The sequence below is a fragment of the Symphalangus syndactylus genome, chromosome 3 (assembly GCF_028878055.3).
Source record: "Symphalangus syndactylus isolate Jambi chromosome 3, NHGRI_mSymSyn1-v2.1_pri, whole genome shotgun sequence".
Lineage (NCBI taxonomy): Eukaryota > Metazoa > Chordata > Mammalia > Primates > Hylobatidae > Symphalangus > Symphalangus syndactylus.
In genome coordinates this window covers 51787625-51810333 of record NC_072425.2, presented here as the reverse complement: position 1 = coordinate 51810333, position 22709 = coordinate 51787625, and the positions used below count along the sequence as shown (strand labels likewise).

Below are 22709 nucleotides of genomic sequence, written 5' to 3'. Positions count from 1 at the left end.
TCATCTTTTCATCTAACTCCAGTTCTCTGTGTGACTGTTTCTATTGAATTTTTTCCTTCTCTGATTTTGGATATGTGATCCTGTATTTTTGGATGTGTAGGTTTTTTTGTTTGTTTTAAACACTGTGTATAATAAGTTGTAGGCAGGGCTTACACCTGGGAGGCTGAGGAGGGCAGATCACTTGAGCTCAGGAGTCCCAGACCAGCTGGGCAACATGGCAAAACCCATCTCTACAAAAGATAGACAAATTAGCTGGGCATGGTAGCATGTGCCTGTAGTCCCAGCTACTTGGGGGGCTGAGACAGGAGGATTGCTTGAGCCCAGGTCGAGGCTGCAGTGAGTCGTGTTTGTGCCACTGCGCTCCAGCCTGGATGACAGAGGAAGACCCTGTCTCAGAAGAAAAAAAAAATCTTTCTCCACAGAGGATTCATCTTTCCTTATGTCAGCAAATGGAGGGAAGGGAGAACACGTACATCCAGTCAGGCACTGTTGATGTTGAATCAAGGCCGGGTTGAAGCTCTGCTAAGACTCAGTTTACCTCTGGATCACCCTGGCTACTGAGAATTTTCAGCTGAGAACCCTGTCCTCTAAAGACCCTCTTCCTGATAGATGCCCAACTATTTTCTTAAGAGATACTAGACTTTTGCTCTGCTCTTCAAAGGCTGTTTGCTTACATTTTTAGTCTTCTGTCCTATATACCCTAGAATTCAGCAAATATCCTGAGGGGAAAATAGCCATGTATTTGAGTTATGTTGGTTTCTCTGTCACCCAGCTGCAGCCTTCTACTGCATTCTCCAGTAAATGAGAATCCAGGACAAAAGGTGGATTCTCAGCTTTTGTCCACACCCAGAATTGGTAAATGCTCCCACTATCAAAGTGACTGAATAAGTCAGCTTCAATCTTTAATATTCTCTCCTCTCCAGTCTTAGCCCCTATATTTCTTGTTACCTTAGCAGCTTTCCAGTGCTTTGAAACAGATGATTTCAAATATTGCATCTGGCATTTACAGTTCATTTTTGAAGGAAGCACTGGACTGCCAAGCTACTGCATCTCATCTGGAAATGGCAGTGCCGAAAAAGAGCCCTCTCTTTCATATACCACACAGTTTACCATTTAAAGTGTACCATGTAGGTTGGGTGTGGTGGCTCATGCCTGTAATCCCAGCACTTTGGGAGGCTGAGGCGGGCAGATCACGAGGTCAGGAGATCGAGACCATCCTGGCTAACACGGTGATACCCTGTCTCTACTAAAAAATTTTTTTAAAATTAGCTGGGTGTGGTGGCGGGCGCCTGTAGTCCCAGCTACTCAGGAGGCTGAGGCAGGAGAATGGCGTGAACCCAGGAGGTGGAGCTTGCGGTGAGCGGAGATTGAGCCACTGCACTCCAGCCTGGGTGACTGAGCGAGACTCTGTCTCAAAAAAAAAAAAAAAGTGTACCATGTATTGATTTTTAGTATATTCACTCAGTTGTATAGCCATCATTATAATCAATTTTAGACATTTTCTTTATCATCCAGATGGGTGTGAGGTAATATCTTGTAGTTTTAATTTGCATTTCCCTAGTGATTAATGATGTTGAGCATCTTTACATGTGCTTGTTAAATATTTGTATATCTTCCTTGCAGAAATGTCTATTTAAGCTTTTTACCCATTTTCAAAATTATTTTGTTCGTTGTTGAGTTGTAGAAGTTCTTTATAGTATATTATATCACATTAAAAATAAGGTCCTGTCTTGTTTCCATTCTGTAATCTCGATCCTTCACATTGAAAGGTTTTTTTTTTTTTTTTTTTTTTTTTTTAACAGGAATCAGTGTCATTCAAGGACGTAACTGTAGACTTCAGTAGGGATGAGTGGCAACAATTAGACCTTGCTCAGAAAAGCCTATACAGAGAAGTGATGCTGGAAAACTATTTCAACTTGATCTCAGTGGGTAAGCACAGCTCTGCTGGGTATACAGTAGGCTGCACCTAATTGAGTATATTTTTCTTCTCAGTAGAATTGCTGAAGTCTGTGTTTTCTGAGGTATGTGGGACTTGTAAAGACTGCAGGACATCTAAAGTGTGTAATGGTTTTGTCCTTATTTCGTCCCATGTTCTTAATAATCTCTTTCGGGTAGTGTGAATATTCCTCTGTTCCCAGTGAACTTTTTTGGAAAAAAAAAGGAATGCTTCATTGTATGGCCTCTGAAATCAAGTCTTCTATCATCCCCTGTTAACAGGATGTCAAGTTCCCAAACCAGAAGTCATCTTCAGCTTGGAACAAGAAGAGCCATGTATGTTGGATGGTGAGATCCCCAGTCAGAGCCGTCCAGGTGAGAAGGGAACCAAGAGCATGGTAGACAGTATGACTCAGCTGCATTTGTACTGGGAGAAGCTGTGCACAACTTTGCCCGACTTTGATGTGTCATTAATAATGACTTTTAGAACTGCTTGGAAGAGCAGTTATTAGACAAGGACCCTTGGATAGCTAAATGCTAACTCCACTTAAGATCTCTTCTCATATCAATGCCTTCTTCTTTGCTTGGCTTTTTAGGAGGGAATATACTACAATTACTGGTTCTTTGGATCATGTCACACCCTACTTTCTAGGGTCCTGTTTTCTTGCTTTTTTCTCTCTTTCCCTAGAAAAGTTTTATTCTTTCTACCTCCATCAGGGTCCTAGATCATTTCCTTATGCATTCAAATACTCATAGATCTACCTTCTTAAAACATTACTGTGCATTACAACTTCAGTTCCTGCTGTTTCTTCTTACTTTGTCTCTTTCCCCTTAGTGCCTCACAACTGTCATCTAGAAATGGGCTTATCTGAAGTCCCCCCATGCCTCTTCTCTGATTGTTCACCTTGAGGGTACCATTGATATTTTCTTCCTACTTGGCTAGTGCAACGCAACACTGACTTGATCTTTCTAATTTATTTATTTGCATATCTTACAAAAAGTTTTTTTTATCTCGTGTACAGGTATATCCTGTACAGAAGATTGAGTTAATAATTATAGCCTTAGTTTTTAGTCAATATCATCATCAATGTGTTTAAGGCTCCCCTCTTATTTATTCTTTTCAATCCTCAGTCTCCATATTCATTTTTATCCTTCCAAGAGGCAACTGTTCTAATATATTTGACATGTTATGCCATTTATCCTTGAATTTGTGGGATATTTGTAAAATCTGAGTTGTTGGCATTGCTAATTTGTAGAAATGGTACTGTATTATATATCCTACTCAAGTTTTTTTTCCTCAAATTTGTCCATGTTGCAATGCATTATTCTAATTTCTACATATCATTCTGTAGTGCACATATATACCCCATTTTACTTGTCCAGTTTTTCAGCTACTACAAACAGTACTGCAATACATTTCTTCATGAATTATTCTTATTGGAAATGATAATTTCTTTTTTTTTTTTTTTTTTTTTTTTGAGATGGAGTTTTGCTCTGTCCCCCAGGCTGGAGTGCAGTGGCGTGATCTCAGCTCACTGCAAGCTCTGCTTCCCAGGTTCACGCCATTCTCCTGCCTCAGCCTCCCCAGTAGCTGGGACTACACACGCCCACCACTGCACCCAGCTAATTTTTTGTATTTTTAGTAGAGACGGGGTTTCACCATGTTAGCCAGGATGGTCTCGATCTCCTGACCTCGTGACCCACCCGCCTTGGACCCCTAAAGTGCTGGGATTACAGGCGTGAGCCACAGCACCCAGCTGGAAATGAGAATTTCTTAAGAAAGAGGAGTGGGATTGCTTTATCATTGGGCATACTAATATTCAATATGATGAGGTATAAGCACATTATTTTCCAGATTGGCTGTGTCACTCTACAGTCCCTGGAACTTTGTACAAGGGTATTAGTTCCCCACATCCCTACCCATACCTAGTGTTATCCAAATTTTTAATATTTTGGCTAATCTGATGGGTTTTAATTTCTAATTATTATTTAATTTGTATTTCCCTAATAAAATACTTTGAACATCTCATTCTGTATCCTTTATTTTTGATGTTCAACTGCTGACGTTTTCTAAGCCTCACCCTTCTTTTTTTCCTGGACAAACTGAGAAAAAAGCCCATGGGTTCCCTCCACTGGTGCTGGGAAATTCCAACTACATAAGGGAATAGTTAGCCCAGCCCCACCCGCCCCTGCCATAAACCCCCAAGACAGTTCTTTCCTTGCTCACTCTAGCCCCATCTGGACCTGCTTGGAGCTGTCCCCAGAAAGCCTCATTATGTGAGTAATGAATCTTTTTACACTCTCTTATTGTGTGTGTCTCATCATCACTCTTGACATCTGAACCAAGTTTGGGGTAGGGTCCATTTCTCCTTGCAGGTCATTTACAGCTGGGGCAATGAGCAGGATGTCGAGGCAATGATCACACCCACAGGGGTCTTTCTTCTCTTGCCAACTGGATATACTGCCTGCTGGCAAGTATGCACTTTGCCTCTGTCCTATACATAACTAACCTAAGTTAGAAGTTATCGTGGACATTTAGAGGCAGGTGTAAGGGCTTTGGGCCCTGCTTAAAGTTGCCCAGGGCCATGTGTCTCAGCCCAGCATAATCTGTGTCTCAGATTATGTGTCTCAGCTGCAATGCAGCATAAGCTCTGAGTGATAATTGGCTCATGGGAACAACTTTTTCTCTGTGATTGTTATTTGTGTGTCTCAGTCAGGCATTGACCCTGTTGTATACAGCACTCGGGGAAAAACCAATACTGTCTGCATTTAAGGGTCTGGCTGTTTGTGTGAAGGAAGACAAGATACAATGTAGCATGTAAAAGCAGGTGGCTTGCCTTTCAAAATGTTGTCATCTTCTCATGGAGTTTTTTTACTTTTCCCTCTAATCCATCTTCGCAGATAATTCATTCTGCTTTTCTACTTATTTTTCTCATTTACAAAAGCCTCTTTCTTACCTCCCAGTCATATCACCTACGACCATGTCTATATTTTCTCATGCCTAGATTATTCTAATCCTATTTGTATGTGATAATCCCATTTTTTCTTTTTCACTATTTCATCTCAGATGCTGCTGATAGATTTCACTACTTAAAACATTGTGTGCTGTGTTTATCCTGTCATAGCTACATGGAACAAAACTAAAGTTACTACTTAATATCTAACATGTGACAGATTCTCAGTAGGTTTGTAAGGTAGAGAAAGAATATGGCCTCATATTTGCAATTCACATTTGTCCCTGTTTTCCATAACCATTTCTACCCTATTTTAAGATTTTCTTTAATTCTCCCTTTTCATCGAGCCCTTTGATTATTATGTTATCTATCTGCGTATTCAAATAATACACATATTTTGGCCGGGCACAGTGGCTCACGCCTGTAACCCCAGCACTTTGGGAGGCTGAGGTGGGTGGATTACTTGAGGTCAGGAGTTTGAGACTAGCTTGGCCAACATGGCGAAACCCCATCTCTACTAAAAGTATGAAAATTAGCCAGGCGAGGTGGCAGGCGCCTGTAATCCCACCTACTCAGGAGGCTGAGGCAGGAGAATCACTTGATCCCAGGAGGTGGAGGTTGCAGTGAGCCGAGACCGTGCCACTGTACTCCAGCCTGGGTGACAGGAACAACACTCCATCTCAAAAAAAAAAAAAAAAAAAAAAAAGGCTGGGCGTGGTGGCTCACACCTGTAATCCCAGCACTTTGGGAGGCTGAGGCAGGCAGATCACTTGAGGTCAGGAGTTTGAGACCAGCTTGGCCAACATGGTGAAACCCCATCTCTACTAAAAATACAAAAATTTGTATTTTTACAAATACATGTATGGCGGCACATGTCTGTAGTCCCACCTACTCATGTGGCTAAGGCAGGAGAATTGCTTAAACCCGGGAGGCAGAGGTTGCAGTGAGCCGAGATCGCGCCATTGCACTCCAGCCACTCCAGCCTGGGTGATAGAGTGAGGCTCCATGGCAAAAGAAAATAGACCAATTGTTACATAGAGTTGATTCAAGGCAAACACAGAGAAATGAGAGAGGCTATATAAATATAACAAATGTATGTAAATTTTACTGTTTGGCCAAGTTAGGATGACTAAGATACTGTAATTTTACTGTAAACATAAATACATTGGTATTTAGGGCACAGTGGATCATAGGGAAAAGAGAAAACAGGAAGATTGTGAGGATTTACAGATTAAGGAAAAGAATCTAGACTCAGAAATACTTCTTTTCACAGAGTTTATCACTTTGTTCTTCTGACACCTCACTCACCATGTAGTTCTACTACATTTGCACTGAATTGCAATCTCTTCTTCCCCAATTACTAAACATTTGATTTAGGCAAATTACTAAACTCTTCTGTGGCTCAGTTTCCTCATCTGTAAACTAGAAACAATAATAATACCAACAGCAAAGGGTTGCAATAAAGTGCTTTTTGTTTTTGTTTTTAAGAGACAGGGTCTCAGCTGGGCCTGCTGGCTCACGCCTGTAATCCCAACACTTTGGGAGGCCGAGGTGGACAGATACTTGAGGTCAGGAGTTCGAGACCAGCCTGGCCAATATGGTGAATCCCCATCTCTACTAAAAATACAAAAATTAGCCAGGTGTGGTGGCACTTGCCTGTAGTTCCAGCCACTCATGAGGCTGAGGCACAAGAATCCCTTGAACTCAGGAGGTGGAGGTTGCAGTGAGCTCTGATCATGCCATTACACTCTAGCCTGAGCAACAGAGTGAGACCCTGTCTTAAAAAAGAAAAAAAAAAGAGAGAGAGAGACAGAGTCTCACTCTGTCACCCAGGCTGGAGTGTAATGGTGCGATCAGAGCTCACTGCAGCTTCAAACACCTGGGCTCAAGTGATCCTCCTGCTTCAGCCTCCTGAGTAGCTGGGACTATAGGCATGTGCCACTAGGCCCAGCTAATTGTTTTTTTATGTTTTTCTGTAGAGATGGGGGTCTCACTTGTTTCCCAGGCTGGTCTCAAACTCCTGGGCTCAAGCAATCCTCTCATCTCAGCCTCCCACAGTGCTGGGATTACAGGCATGAACCACCACACCTGGCTGTGATAAAGTTTAAGTGAATTAATATAGAACTTAGAACAGCACATCTAAATGATATTGTTTATCATGTTATAAGTGTAATGTAAGTATCTACATCATTGTATTACATATTATATATAAATGAGTTATTATACCTATATATTTATGTATATTTAAAATATGTACATTTGTTATATTTATATAGCCTCTCTCATATCTCTGTGTTTGCCTTGAATTAACTCTTTTTTTTTGGAGATAGAGTTTCGCTTTTGTTGCCCAGGCTGGAGTGTAATGGCAAGATCTCGGCTCACCGCGACCTCTGCCTCCTGGGTTCAAGTGATTCTCCTGTCTCAGCCTCCCAAGTAGCTGGGATTACAGGCATGCACCACCATGCCCGGCTAATTTTGTATTTTTAGTAGAGATGAGATTTCTCCATGTTGGCCAGGCTGGTCTTCAGCTCCCGACCTCAGGTGATCCGCCTGCCTCAGCCTCCCAAAGTGCTGGGCTTACAGGCGTGAGCCACCACACCCGGCCTGAATCAAAGGTCTATTGTATTTTTATTTATTCATTTATTTATTTTGGAGACAGAGTCTTGCTCTGTCACCCAGACTAGAGTGCAGTGGCACAATTTCAGCTCACTGCAACCTCTGCCTTCAAGCCATTCTCTTGCCTCAGCCACTTGAATTACAGGCATGTGCCACTCAGCTGGAATTACAGGCATGTGCCACCACGCCTGGTTAATTTTTAGTAGAGACAATATTTTTAGTGTTTTTTTTTTAGCAAAGACAGAGTTTTGCTATGCTGGCCAGGCTGGTCTCAAACTCCTGGCCTCAAGTGATCTGCCCGCCTCAGCCTCCCAAAGTGTTAGGATTACAGGCATGAGCCACTGCACCTGGCCTTATTTTCTGTTAATTCTTCTTTTTGTCAGTCTTATCTTTTCTTTCTTTTTTAGATGGGGACATTGGTTTTGGACCTTTACAACAGAGGATGTCTGAAGAAGTTTCTTTCCAGTCTGAGATTAATATTAATCTCTTCACAAGAGATGACCCATATTCCATTTTAGAAGAATTGTGGAAAGACGATGAACACACAAGAAAATGTGGAGAAAACCAGAACAAACCTTTAAGTCATATTGCCTTCATTAACAAGAAAACACTAGCTAATGACAACATCTTTGAATATAAGGACATTGGGGAAATAGTTCATGTAAACACACACCTGGTTTCCTCAAGAAAAAGACCCTATAACTGTAACTCATGTGGAAAGAATTTGGAGCCTATCGTAACCTTATATAATAGAAACAATGCAACAGAAAATTCTGATAAGACTATTGGAGATGGTGATATTTTCACTCATATGAATTCTCATACAGAAGTGACTGCTTGTGAATGTAACCAACGTGGGAAACCTCTGCATCATAAGCAAGCTCTCATTCAACATCAGAAAATTCATACTAGAGAGTGCCTCTATTTGTTTTCTGACTATGTAAATGTTTTCTCCCCAAAGTCACATGCCTTTGCACATGAGAGTATTTGTGCTGAAGAAAAGCAGCATGAATGCCATGAATGTGAGGCAGTCTTCACTCAGAAGTCCCAGCTTGATGGCTGTCAGAGGGTTTATGCAGGAATATGCACTGAATATGAGAAGGATTTTTCCCTCAAGTCAAACCGTCAGAAAACTCCTTATGAGGGGAATTACTATAAATGCAGTGACTATGGAAGAGCCTTTATCCAGAAGTCTAATCTGTTCAGATGCCAGAGAATTCCTTCTGGAGAAAAACCTTATGAATACAGTGAATGTGAGAAAAACCTCCCTCAGAATTCAAACCTTAATATACATAAAACAATTCATACTGTAGGGAAACACTTTGAATGTAGTGAATGTGGAAAAGCTTTCACAAGGAAATCAACACTAAGTATGCATCAGAAAATCCATACAGGAGAAAAACCCTATGTATGCACTGAATGTGGGAAGGCCTTTATCCGGAAGTCACATTTTATCACACATGAAAGAATTCATACTGGAGAAAAACCCTATGAATGCAGTGACTGTGGGAAATCCTTTATTAAAAAATCACAACTCCATGTGCATCAGCGAATTCACACAGGAGAGAATCCCTTTATATGTTCAGAATGTGGGAAGGTCTTCACTCACAAGACAAATCTCATTATACACCAGAAAATTCATACAGGAGAAAGACCCTATATATGTACTGTATGTGGTAAGGCCTTTACTGACAGGTCAAATCTCATTAAGCACCAAAAAATTCATACTGGAGAGAAACCATATAAATGCAGTGACTGTGGAAAATCATTCACCTGGAAGTCACGGCTCAGGATACACCAGAAGTGTCATACTGGAGAGAGACATTATGAATGCAGTGAATGTGGGAAAGCATTCATTCAGAAGTCAACACTAAGTATGCACCAGAGAATTCATAGAGGGGAAAAACCATATGTTTGCACTGAATGTGGTAAGGCCTTCTTCCACAAATCCCATTTTATTACACATGAGAGAATTCATACTGGAGAGAAACCCTATGAATGCAGTATTTGTGGGAAATCCTTCACTAAGAAATCACAGCTCCACGTACATCAGCAGATTCACACGGGAGAGAAACCCTATAGATGTGCTGAATGTGGAAAGGCTTTTACTGACAGATCAAATCTCTTTACACACCAGAAAATTCACACTGGAGAGAAACCTTATAAATGTAGTGACTGTGGGAAAGCCTTCACTAGGAAGTCAGGTCTCCATATACATCAGCAATCCCATACTGGAGAAAGGCATTATGAGTGCAGTGAATGTGGGAAAGCCTTTGCAAGAAAATCAACACTAATTATGCATCAGAGAATTCATACAGGAGAGAAACCCTATATTTGTACTGAATGTGGGAAATCCTTCATCCAGAAGTCACACTTAAATAGACACAGGAGAATTCATACTGGAGAGAAACCCTATGAATGCAGTGACTGTGGGAAGTCTTTCATTAAGAAATCACAACTCCATGAGCATCATCGAATTCACACAGGAGAGAAACCATATATATGTGCTGAGTGTGGAAAGGCCTTCACCATCAGATCAAATCTTATTAAACACCAGAAAATTCATACTAAACAGAAACCCTATAAGTGCAGTGACTTGGGGAAAGCCTTAAACTGGAAGCCACAACTCAGTATGCCTCAGAAATCTGACACTGGGGAAGTAGAGTGCTCCATGCCACAATTGTGGTGTGGGGACTCAGAAGGTGACCAAGGCCAACTTTCTTCTATCTAGTTAGAATTATGAACATCTGGATCATATAGCTGATGTGTAGTTACGCATATGGGGAGACACTTTTGAGAGTGTTTAAGCACTGTATAGTGGCCATCTTTGGTTACTTGATGTTGGTGTTGTCAAGCTCCTGCAAATAATAGTAAATGTGCAAGGAGATGATTTGCAGTCTTTCTTGTTTCACTTTTTGGGCAAACAGTTTATAAATTCAGGGCTGTTGAGTTTTTCATGTTCTGGGTACCACAACTATTCAGTATTGACCCAAAAAAATTCATAATAAGTAGTGTGATGAGATAATTTTACATTGTCTAAGCAGCCTAAGGACACTGAGATCAAGGCAAAGGGAGGGCAATTTAGGTCTATAATGAAAGTGAATCAGCAGTTTTTGTGAAAACACTAAAGACAGAAAGAAAGGACTCTACTTTTTTTTTAAATTTTCTTTGGGAAGTCACCATTATTTATTGTTATATCTGTTGGCGTATGTTGGGGCAGCAGTTAGCCAAGAGGTCTGAAATTGCTCTTTGCCTGTTTCTCAAAAGTCTATTTCCCCAATGATGTAAGCAACAGTCCCCTAACTACTTATTACCTTAGAACTGACCCTAAGATATGGAACTTAGATTCAGGGACCCAGATCTAGATAGCAGCACTTTAGACCCTCAGCTTTGACCACAGAAACCTGCACTTTTTTGATGTTGTTGTTAGCAACTCCTGTTTGAAAAATAGGACAAATTAAGAAAATGGATATCAAATCCTAAAATTTTTTCCCACTAATTTTGTTAGTACATTCTCTACATGTTCATTACTTGCTAGATTACCATGAGACACAAGCATCTTTAATTTTAGTTTGTTTCCTTAGAAGATAAAATGTAGTTGAACATTTGGAAGACTTCTCCTTTTATCTCCTCACAATCTCTACAAACTGAATTAATTTTGTTTTTCAAATTCTCTGTATTTGAATAGAATTTTTGGCTTTTCTTCTACCAAATACTGAAAGAAGTGTGTTGTAATTTTACAAATAATTGCTGGGCGCGGTGGCTCATGCCTGTAATCCCAGCACTTTGGGAGGCCGAGGCGGGCAGATCACGAGGTCAGGAGATCAAGACCATCCTGGCTAACATGGTGAAACCCCGTCTCTACTAAAAATACAAAAAATTAGCCAGGCGTGGTGGTGGGCGCCTGTAGTCCCAGCTACTCAGGAGGCTGAGGCAGGAGAATGGCGTGAACCTGGGAGGTGGAGCTTGCAGTGAGCTGAGATCGCGCCACTGCACTCCAGCCTGGGTGACAGAGCGAGACTCTGTCTCAAAAAAAAAAAAAAAATTTTACAAATAATTGTGAATTTGTCTCCTTTAGAGCTACTAATTTTTGCTTTATATATTTTGTCTTTGATTTTACATACAGTTTAGAATTGTTGTAATCTTCCTGGTTAATTGACACATTATCATTATTATATGTTTCTTTTTATCTCTAGTAATTTTTTGCCATAAATATACTATGTCAGATACTAATATACATATGGATTAAAAGCTAATGTAAATTAGTACTAACAACATTTCTGGACAAGGGGAGAAGTTATAACATTAATTTCATTTATTTGTCTCATATGGTATTAATTTTGTATATTTGGATTCTGTATATGGTGAACATAGCCAATCATTATTTGAGTCAATATCCATTTAAATTAACCCACGTATTTATCATTTTAGTTACTTTTTTATTCCTTCCTGTCCTTTAAGTTTTCCTCTAGAATTATTTTGCTTCTTACTGAAGAACACCCTTTAGTATTTCTTTTACTGTGAGTTTGCTGGTGACAAATTGTTCTTCGTTTGTTGGCAGTGTTTTATTTTGCCTTCATTTTTGAAGGATACTTTTACTGAATATAGAATTCTAAATTGAAAGTTGTTTTCTATTAGTATTTTGATGATATTTTATTTTGGTTTGTCTTTTATTGTTTTATTGAGAAGCTTTATATAATTACCTTTGCAGGCAATCTGCTTTTCTGTCTCCTTTGAAATTTATCTATTTGTCTTTGTTTTTTAACAGTTGCACATTGATATGTCTAGGTGTAATTTTTCCATGTATTTATCCTCCTTGGAGTTTATAATGTTTTTTAAATCTGTGGCTTAGTGGTTTTGGGGTGTGTGTGTGTGCACGTGTGCATGCATGTGTGTGCACGTGTGCATGCATGTGTGTGCACACGTGCATTTGGGGAAATTCCTAGCTATTATCTATTCAAATTATGCATCTGCCTCATTCTCATTCTCTGTTTCTTTTAGGGATAGCCTTATTACCCAGTTCTGTTGGCCTGTTTTCTAATGGTTATTTTTCTTGAGTTTTGCTGATGTCCTGTCTCCTCATATGGCGATTTTTATATCACTTGCCAGACAATATATATTAAAATTGTAGAGGTAATAAGATGGTCTGGATAATATCTTCTTCCAGAGAGTATTGCCATAGCTTCTAATGTAGCTTCTTAGGCTAGGATCACTGGTAATCTCTGATTGCCTTTATCCAGTCATGTATTAAGATTATTTGAAACTGGGCTTGAGTCTCTGGAAGACTCATCTTATTTTATTATATGTTCAGAATGTGAACATCTAAACCTTATTTCTAGGATACTTTTAGGACTTAGGAGTTTGGGATGTACATCAGGCTCCTCCTCTTTGGAAAGACTTGAATTCTAGTATTTCTCCTTCGGTCACTTGAATTTGTCAAAAATTCTCTCCAGCCTCTCTTGCCCAGTATTTGCCATCAGAATTAGCAAATACCTCTTAGTAATAAACAGTTTCAGACATTATGTCCCAAATATGAGACTTTATGTCTTGTCTCCAATTTTATTCCTGCAGTTTCTCACTGCCGTGGTAGCTTTCTTATGCCTTAAAAAAATTAAATGTGTTTAATATTTTCATCCACCTTTTTTAGTTCTCAAAGGAAGTACTAGTCTGTACCACCTACTCTGCCACTGGCAGATGTTTTCAATTTGTTGAGATAGCTACTTGTATTTAAGAAGTATCAAGCCAAAAATATATTTTCTTAATTTCCAAAATTACTGACTTGTAAATGAAAATGCTTAGATTTGCAGCATTACTTTATTCCAATCTTTTGTTGCTAAAAGTCTTAAGGCATTCACCCATTTGTTAAAACCTTTACAGCCAGGCGTGGTGGCTCACGCCTGTAATCCCAGCACTTTGGGAGGCCGAGGCGGGTGGATCCCGAGGTCAGGAGATCGAGACCATCCTGGCTAACACAGTGAAAACCCGTCTCTACTAAAAATACAAAAAATTAGCTGGGCGTGATGGTGGGCACCTGTAGTCCCAGCTACTCGGGAGGCTGAGGCAGGAGAATGGCATGAATCCAGGAGGCGGAGCTTGCAGTAAGCCAAAATCGCACCACTACACTCCAGCCTGGGCGACACAGCGAGACTCCATCTCAAAAAAAAAAAAAAAAAAAAAAAAAAAAAAAAAAAAAAAAAAAACTTTACAAACTTTGATACGTAAATTACCTCTGATGGCTTCAAATTTTATTGTGGTAGCTGCCAAATTTAGCAAATGGAAGAGATTCACTAAAAGCTTCTCAGATATCTTTTTTAATACTATGGTTTTTCCTTTGTACAATTAACAGAAAATAGGGTTAATGAAGACTGGTATAGAGTCCCAGGGTTTGAAAAATTAACTTAGTAGGATTACTGAGATAGTGATTCTCAACCTTTATTCTCAGGCACATTTTTAAAAATAGAATGTCATACTCCCAAGAAAAAGAAGAAACTATAAAAGAGCTACCTGACCTTTTGTCAACACAGTATTAATCTCTAGAAGAAAGAAAGACTTTCTTCCATGAGATTTCTTGCATCTTAAGGGGCACTTGTGAACTGATTGAGGAATAAATGGTGGAAAACTATAAGTGAATGGGGAGAGCTAAATGTTAAGTAGAACTCAAAGGTCAGTATAGATTGGAAGCATGTGGAATATAGACTTTACTAGGGAAAACACTGTAGGTTAGCCATATCTCTTTTATTTATTTATTTATTTATTTATTTTGAGACAGAGTCTTGGTCTGTCACCCAGGCTGGAGTGCAATGGCAGGCAATCTTGGCTCACTGCAACCTCCAATTCCTGGGTTCAAGCAATTCTCATGCCTCAGCCTCCCAAGTAACTGGGATTACAGGCATGCACCACCACGCCCAGCGAAGTTTTGTATTTTTAGGAGAGACAGGGTTTTGCTATGTTGGCCAGGCTGGTCTCGAACTCTTGGCCTCAAATGATCCACCCACCTCATCCTCGCAAAGTTCTGGGATTACAGGCATGGCCCAGCCAGCCATATCTTTTTATGCTAGCACTCTATTATAGTTCATCTGTATTTACAGCAAACTATTGTAAGACAGTTTTACAGTTTAAATATTTTAATAAAAATGCGTTTTATTCTATTTAATTTTAATTTTTTTTTTTTTTTTTAGTGACAGGGTCTCACTCGGTCACCCCGGGTGGAGTTCAGTGGTATGATCATAGTTCACTGTAGCCTTGAGCTCCTTGGCTCAAGCAACCCTCCTGCCTTATCCTTCCAAGTAGCTTGGACCACAGGCGTGTTCCACTACAACTGGCTTTTTTTTTTTTTTTTTTTTTACTTGAGACAGAGTTTCTGCTCTTGTTGCCCAGGCTGGAGTGCAATGGTGCAACCTTGGCTCACTGCACCCTCTGCCTCCCGGGTTCAGGCGATTCTCCTGCCTCAGCCTCCCAAGTAGCGAGGACTACAGGCATACACCACTATGCCCTGCTAATTTTTTTTGTATTTTTAGTAGAGACAGGGTTTCACCATGTTGGTCAGGCTGGTCTCGAACTCCTGACCTCAGGTGATCCACCCGCCTCAGCCTCCCAAAGTGCTAGGGTTACAGGCGTGAGCCACTGTGCCCAGCCCTTTTTGTTTTGTTTTGTTTTTTTGGTAGAGATGAGGCCTCACTTTGTTCCCCAGGCTGGTCTCAAACTCCTGGTTTCAAGCAGTCCTCCCACCTTGGCCTCCCAAAGTGCTGGGATTACAGATGTGAGCCACTGCACCTAGCCAAAAATGCATTTTAAATTAATTTTTAAAAATGAATCATACCGTGTATTCAGAAAATATAAAACGTACACTCAAACATTTACGTATGCATCAGATAATTCATAAGGGAGAGTAATTTTCCGTTTGTACTGAATGTGGGTAGGGTTTTCTTTACAAGTCATACCTATTATATATCAGAAAATTCATGCTGGAGAGAAACTTTTTGAATATGATGACTAGGAAATCTTCCACTGAAAAGTTAATGACCTGAACATAGTAAATTCACACATGAGAAAAAATAATTCAAATCCCATTATACACTAAAAACACAATTTGGAGAACAAAGCCTATAAGAACAGTGACTGGAAAACACTTCACCTGGAATATATCAGAAAGTTTCTACCAGAAGGAGACAGTGTTAAGAGCAAATGTGGCAGTAGCTTCACACAGAAATCAGGTTTTAGTATTCTTCAGTATTTACACATGAGTGAAATTGTATTTCTTGAAAGTGAGAAAGTCTTTTCACAGAAGTCAGAACCAGTTTTAAATTACTCATACTACAGAGAAGCCCTGTGATTACTGTACATTATATATTGTATATGGAAAAATCTTTGTCCATGAGTCACACCTTACTGTATACCAGACAAGTAATTGTTAAGAATAGGTTTTGTAAGAATATATCATTTTATTAAATGCCATAAAATTCAAATAGAGAAGAAGCTCTATTTGATACATTGGAAAACGTGTTCCTATAGAAGCAGATTTCATAATAAATATAATTCATTTTGTTTACTGATTTAACTTCAAGCCCATGTCTCAAACCAGTGGAGAAAAACAGACCATCCAACACTTTCCTTTCTTTTTATTAAAATAAATGTGGCCGGGCGCGGTGGCTCACGCTTGTAATCCCAGCACTTTGGGAGGCCGAGGCGGGCGGATCACGAGGTCAGGAGATCGAGACCACGGTGAAACCCCGTCTCTACTAAAACTACAAAAAATTAGCCGGGCGTGGTGGTGGGCGCCTGTAGTCCCAGCTGCTCGGAGAGGCTGAGACGGGAGAATGGCGTGAACCCGGGAGGCGGAGCTTGCAGTGAGCCGAGACTGCGCCACTGCACTCCAGCCTGGGCGACAGAGCGAGACTCCGTCTCAAAAAAAAAAAAAATAAATAAATAAATAAAAAATAAAATAAAATAAATGTTTACATACACACACACGTGCATACATATATAACTTGGCATAAATGTGACTTTATTTACTTTAGAGACAGGATTTCAATCTGTCACCCAGGCACCCAGATGGGAGTCCAGTGGCATAATCCTGGCTCACTGCAGCCTCGACCTGTGGGCTCAAGTGATCCTCCTGCCTTAGCCTATCGAGTAGCTGGGACTACAGGCACACGCCACCACACCTGCTAATTTTTTTAGTGTTTTAGAGATGGGGTCTTGCTATTTTTCCCAGGTCGGTCTCAAACTCCTCGTCTCAAGCAGTCCTCCTGCCTCAGCCTCCCAAATTGCTGAGATTACAGGCATGAGCCACCACACCTGGCCTAACTGCAACTTTTATAATATATTTTATGTCTTCTTGATTTTTGAACTTCCATTCACAGCAATTCCAACCACTCCAACAGTCTGTCAACAGATAATCACTTGGACAAGGACAATCATGCCCTTACGTACTGGAGATTTTTTTTTCTGTAGCATATGCTTGTAGGAGTGGGACTGATCAAATGGTATGTGTTATTTTATTTTAACAGATGTTGCCAGATTTCTTTGTCCTAAGACTGTAGCTTTTTATGTTTCCAATATTAGTGTATAAATATACCTCTTTCCCCCTACTAAAAGTAGCTGTTATTCTTTTTTTTTTTTCTGAGACTGAGTCTTGCTCTATCGCCCAGACTGGAGTGCAGAGGCACAATTTTGGCTCACTGCAACCTCTGCCTCCCGGGTTCAAGCGATTCTCGTGCCTCAGCTTCCCAAGTGGCTGGGATTACAGGCACCTGCCACCATGCCTGGCTAATTTTTGTATTTTTAGTAGAGACGGGGATTCATTACGTTGACCAGGATGGTCTCAAACTCCTGACCTCAAATGATTCACCTGCCTCGGCCTCCCAAAGTGCAGGGATTACAGGCGTGAGCCACCGTGCCCAGCTGCTGTTACTCTTTAACCTTGAGAAATTTTACAATTCCAAGTGATAACTAATTATAATTTGTAAATTAATATGTCTCTAATGTGTCTTGGCCATTTGAATTTGCTATTCTGTAAAGTGCCTTTATAAAGCATTTATTTATACATTTCTCTTTTTGGATTGTTTATCTTATTAATTTAAAACAGCTTTTTATGTTAAAGGGAGTAACTCGCTTTTTAAAAAACATGTATTCCTTGTCTCGACTTTGCATGTGATATCCCATTCACATAATTTTATTTTCTACATGTTTAAATGTGTATTCTTTTACAGTTTCTGAATTTTTAATCTTAAGACCTAAGCTTCACATATAATATTTTAAAGTGGTCTTCTGTATAGTTTGTGTATCTTTTGGGAAAATGTTGCTTTGCTGAACCAGCATGCAATCCCCAAACTCCTCTCTCACTGCTTACTTTATCTTTTTTTTTTTTTTTTTTGAGACGGAGTCTCACTCTGTCGCCAGGCTGGAGTGCAGTGGTGCAATCTCGGCTCACTGCAACCTCCGCCTCCCAGGTTCAAGTGATTCTCCTGCCTCAGCCTCCTGAGTAGCTGGGACTACAGGCGCCCGCCACCACGCCCAGCTAATTTTTTGTATTTTTAGTAGAGACGGGGTTTCACCACGTTGGCCAGGATGGTCTCAATCTCTTGACCTTGTGATCCACCCGTCTTGGCCTCCCAAAGTGCTGGGATTACAGGCATGAGCCACCGTGCCTGGCCTACTTTATCTTTTTTTAAATTTAACTTTTAAGTTCAGTAGTACCTGTGCAGGTTTGTTACACACGTAAACCCATGTCGTGGCCTTGTTGTACCGATTATTTCATCACCCAGAACCCATTAGTTATTTTTCCTGATCCTCTCCTTCTTCCCATTCTTCACCCTCCAATAGGCCCCTGTGTGTGTTGTTTCCCTGTATGTGTCCATGTGTTCTCATCACTTAGCTCCCATATATAAGTGAGAACATGTGGTGTTTGGTTATAAGTGAGAATATGTGATGTTTGGTTTTCTGTTCCTGCGTTAGTTTGCTAAGGATAATGGCTTTCAGCTCCATCCATATCCCTGCAAAGGACATGATCTCATTCTTTTTAATGGCTGCATAGTATTCCATGATGCATATGTACCACGTTTTCTTTATACAGTCTACTATTGATGAGCATTTAGGTTGATTCCATGTCTTTGCTACTGTGAATAGTGCTGTAACATCATCATCTTCTGAAACTGGCAGTGGCCAAATGACCTGCTTCAGCCCAGGAGAAGCAAAACACTTAGATGTATCCTAGGAAAACCTTTATTTCCTAAGAAAAGAGACAGACTTAGCTGTTACCATCAATTCCATCCCCTTTCCTGCCTTGTACATTATGCCTCCAGCAGTGGTGATCTTTCAAGCATTTGGGGAAAGGCCAAAAGATTCACCAACACTGGTCTTGATGTTATTGACTCAAAAGTAGCAGCAACTTAACTACAGACTTTAGCTGTGTGATAAAAATAAACATGTTTGGCATAAACCATTCCATTTTATGTCTTTTCTTATTGTACCCGAAACCATACCTAAACTTATTCAGGCAATGACATTTATAAAATAATCCATCCTTTTCCTACTAAAATGAATATGAAAATATTTTAAAACCTTAGTAAACTAAATACCTCACATAAACCCGAGTAAGGTAAAGAGATAAGAGATAGCAAAATTATGTAAGATTTGTAATAAGTAAAAGGAGACATGGATATTGAATCATTTCATAGGATTGGAAGAGAATACTACCTACAGTAAATGGGTGATTTCCTAGTAAGATACAATTGATCAAAATTAATGAAAAACTAAAAAAAATAAACAGAAAATAAGTTATAAATATCATTTACAGAGCTATCATTTAAAATTTACCAGGACTATAGGAAAAGATTTTTAAGGTAGTACCCTTTCCTCAGGTGTCCCGCGTCCGCCAACCCTAGCCAAGCAGGCTGCCTCTCTTCCCTCTCTTTCCTTGCGTTAGGTGTTTACTGTTACTTCGCTGTTGAATTCCAGCATTCTTTTTTAGATTATCTATTAGAAGTGTGATTACTCACTATTTTGGTTCTTCTTTGTGGAGGAGGCAAGTGCTAGATGCCTCTAGCCAGACGTCTAGAAGCCCTTCCTCACAAGAGCACATATTTTACATGGAAATAATGAAGATAATTAAGATCACTAATTAGGATCCAGCTGCAGTGACTCATGCCTGTACTCCCAATGCTCTGAGAGGCCAACATGGCAGGATTGCTTGAGGACAGGAGTTCAAGACCAGCCTGGGCAACATAGGGAGACCCTGTCATCACAAAAACATTTTTTTAAGAATTAGGCAGGTGTGGGTGGCACACATTTGTAGTCTCAGGAGGCTGAGGTGGGAGGAGTGCTTGAGCCAAGGAGTTCAAGGTTGTGGTGAGCTGTAATCACACCACTGCATTCTAGCCTGGGTGACAGAGTGAGATCCTGTTTTTAATTTTTTTTAAATCAGTAATTAGAGTATCCCACTGGAACTATAACTATTTAACTCAATATTGGAAAATATGGTATATAAAGTACTATGAAAAGTACAAGTATTAATATAAATATTGAGAGTAAATAATTAAAAGTAGACTATGTTAACAGGAGGTTTTAAAATAGGCATTAAATTTTGTGAAAAGTTTGGTTCATCTTTTATTGATAATATATATGCTTGATTAAAATATTTAAAGCATTACAAAGAAATATGCAGTAAATGCTATCTTTCTATCACCACTTTCTGACAGTTCCCACATTCCTCTGTCAATTATAAGCTTTCAAAAATAAGCAGAAAATAGGCATGGGAAGTTGTGTAGATATAGATTTACACACATACATCTTTGTTTTTTCACCTAGCATACCTTGGTGACTAGTCTAGTACACATATATCTGTGTCACTTATTTTGTGTTATTTGTAGATATACTATATGAATTAATAATGGATGTGCCATCATTTACCCAAGCCCCTATTGATGGCCATTTATTTTTAGCTAGTGGATTCTTACATTTCAAAGTGCATAGTATTTATAACTGGGATTTTTGCATTGGAGAAAGTTTAATTTTATACATCAAAGACATTAAAGGGCTATTATTTTTCTGGCAGCTGGATAACTGAAAAGACTAATTATATATACATATATTTAAGTATATTCTAATATGCTTGTGGTAGAGTTTTCTGCGTGAGTGCTTTAGAAGCCATTTTTGTTTATGGTGAATTGTCTGCTTGTTTTCTTTTCCTGTTGTTTTACTGTTCTATCTTTTCTTTGTTGATTTCATGTATTTATGAAATAATCCCTTTGTCGTGTGCCTTACACATATATCTTATGAGTCTGTCATTTAGCTATTGATTTTTGTTGTGATATACTTAACTGTGCATTTTTTTCTTTTAAATTTGTATTCTGACATAATTTCAGTCTTAAATTTACAAGAACATTACAAAATTCCCATATATCCTTCACACAGATTCCCCAAATGTTAACATTTTTACTACATTTGCTTCAACTCTCTGCCCATTAACATAAGTGCATTTACACACACTCAAACACACATTACTTTTTTCTGAGACTTTGAGGGTGAGTTGCAAACATTATTCTCCTTGACCTCAGATTCTTCCTTTTGTATTTTCTAATAACAAAGACATTCTCCTATATAACCATGTAAAATTATGAAAACAGGGATTAACATTGGTTTAGTGCTATTACCTAATTGACAGACCTTAATCAAATTTTGTCACTGATTCAAATAACACCCTTTATTACTAAAAAAAAATTCCAGATGATGTATTACATTCAGTTAAGATCATCAAAAAACATGTAAAATATGAGAAACTATCACAGTCAAGAGAAGCTTAAGGAGATGGGATGACTAAATATAATATCCCGGATGGGATCCTGGGACACACAGAAAAGGATATTAGATTTTAAAAGTAAAGAAATATGAATAAAGTATGAACTTTAATTAGTAACAATGTATCAATATTGGTTCATTAATTGTGACAAACACAGCATACTAGTGTGAGATGTAAATAATAGGGGAAATGAGATGTGTGGTATACAGGAATACTCTGTACTATTTTTAGAATATTTTGATAATCAAAAACTATTCTAAAATAAAGCTTATTTTGAAAACTGCGTGAGGAGATGGGCTATGGGTCTGGAGAGGTCAAAATGGCTAGAATTTCAGAGCACAGTAAGAGACAGGAGAAAGCTACGCACACACATTGCACAGGGCTGAAAATGGTTGCTATTCTGGCCAGCGAGAGTAGACAGTTTCATATTTTGTGCAGCGTTAAAGAAAGCACTCAGACAGATTTTGCCTCAGGAGTGGGGGAAATTTAGCCTATGCCAAATGCTGCTCTGTTTTTACCTGACAAACTTCAGAAGAAAGACCCTAACGGATCAAAATGTTTTCAAGTAACTGAACTGCATTCCCAAACAAACCCCAAAAATATTAATGAGACTAGGCATGGTGGCTCATGCCCATAATCCCAGAACTTTTGGAAGCTGAGGCAGGAGGACTATTTGAGGCCAGGACGTTGAGATCAGCCTGGGCAACACAGCAAGATTCCATCTCTCAAAAAAATATATCTTTTAAATTAGCTGGGCATAGTGGCATGCACCTGTGGCCCTAGCTACTCGGTAGGCTGAGGCAGGAGGATCACTTGAGCCCAGGAGTTTGAGAATGTAGTGAGCTATGATCATGCCACTGCACTCCAGCCTGGGCGACAGAGATCCTGGCTCAAAATATATATATAATAATGGAAGCACAAACATATTCAGCATCAAGGTAACATTTACAATGTCTGCCATCCAATTATAAGTTATTACAAAAGAATAAATGGGCAATTTGAATATTTATATATCTATTAAAGAAACTGAATCAGTAACTAATAACTTTCCAAAATCAGAAAGCACCAGGCCCAGGTGAGCACACTGTTGAATTCTACCACACATTTAGGGAAGAAATTTTACCAATTCTCCACAATCTCTTCCAGAAGATAGAAGCATGAGTTAGAATACTTCCTAACTCATTATATGAGGCCAGCATTACTCTAATACCAAAACCAGATAAAGACTGCAAGAAAAGTACAGATTAATACCACTCATAAATATACATGCAAAAATCCTCAACAAAATATTAGCATGTCAAATCCAACAATGTATAAAAAGAATTATGCTCCATGACCAAGTGGGATTTATCCCAGGTATGCAAATTTGATTCAATGAGTGAAAATTTATTAAATAAAATTAACAG

The 22709-nt window shown here is 39.3% G+C and overlaps 1 protein-coding gene and 1 long non-coding RNA gene across 6 annotated transcripts in view; one reads left to right on the top strand and one right to left on the bottom strand.

Annotated features, from left to right (window-relative positions):
• ZNF484 (zinc finger protein 484) overlaps window positions 1-10395 on the top strand; it is a 33073-nt gene extending 22678 nt beyond the window's left edge. For 3 of the 4 annotated variants that reach the window (XM_063636242.1, XM_063636240.1, XM_063636239.1), the window contains 4 exons: window positions 1803-1929; window positions 2218-2310; window positions 4168-4212; window positions 7913-10395. In XM_063636242.1, coding sequence (XP_063492312.1) covers window positions 1896-1929; window positions 2218-2310; window positions 4168-4212; window positions 7913-10236 — 2496 coding nt within the window. In that variant the 5' untranslated portion in view covers window positions 1803-1895 and the 3' untranslated portion in view covers window positions 10237-10395. The remainder of the gene's footprint in view (window positions 1-1802; window positions 1930-2217; window positions 2311-4167; window positions 4213-7912) is intronic. The other variant, XM_055271932.2, reaches the window with a different exon arrangement.
• LOC134736198 (uncharacterized) overlaps window positions 1-22709 on the bottom strand; it is a 51671-nt gene that overhangs the window by 20877 nt on the left and 8085 nt on the right. The gene's annotated exons all lie outside the window — the stretch shown is intronic.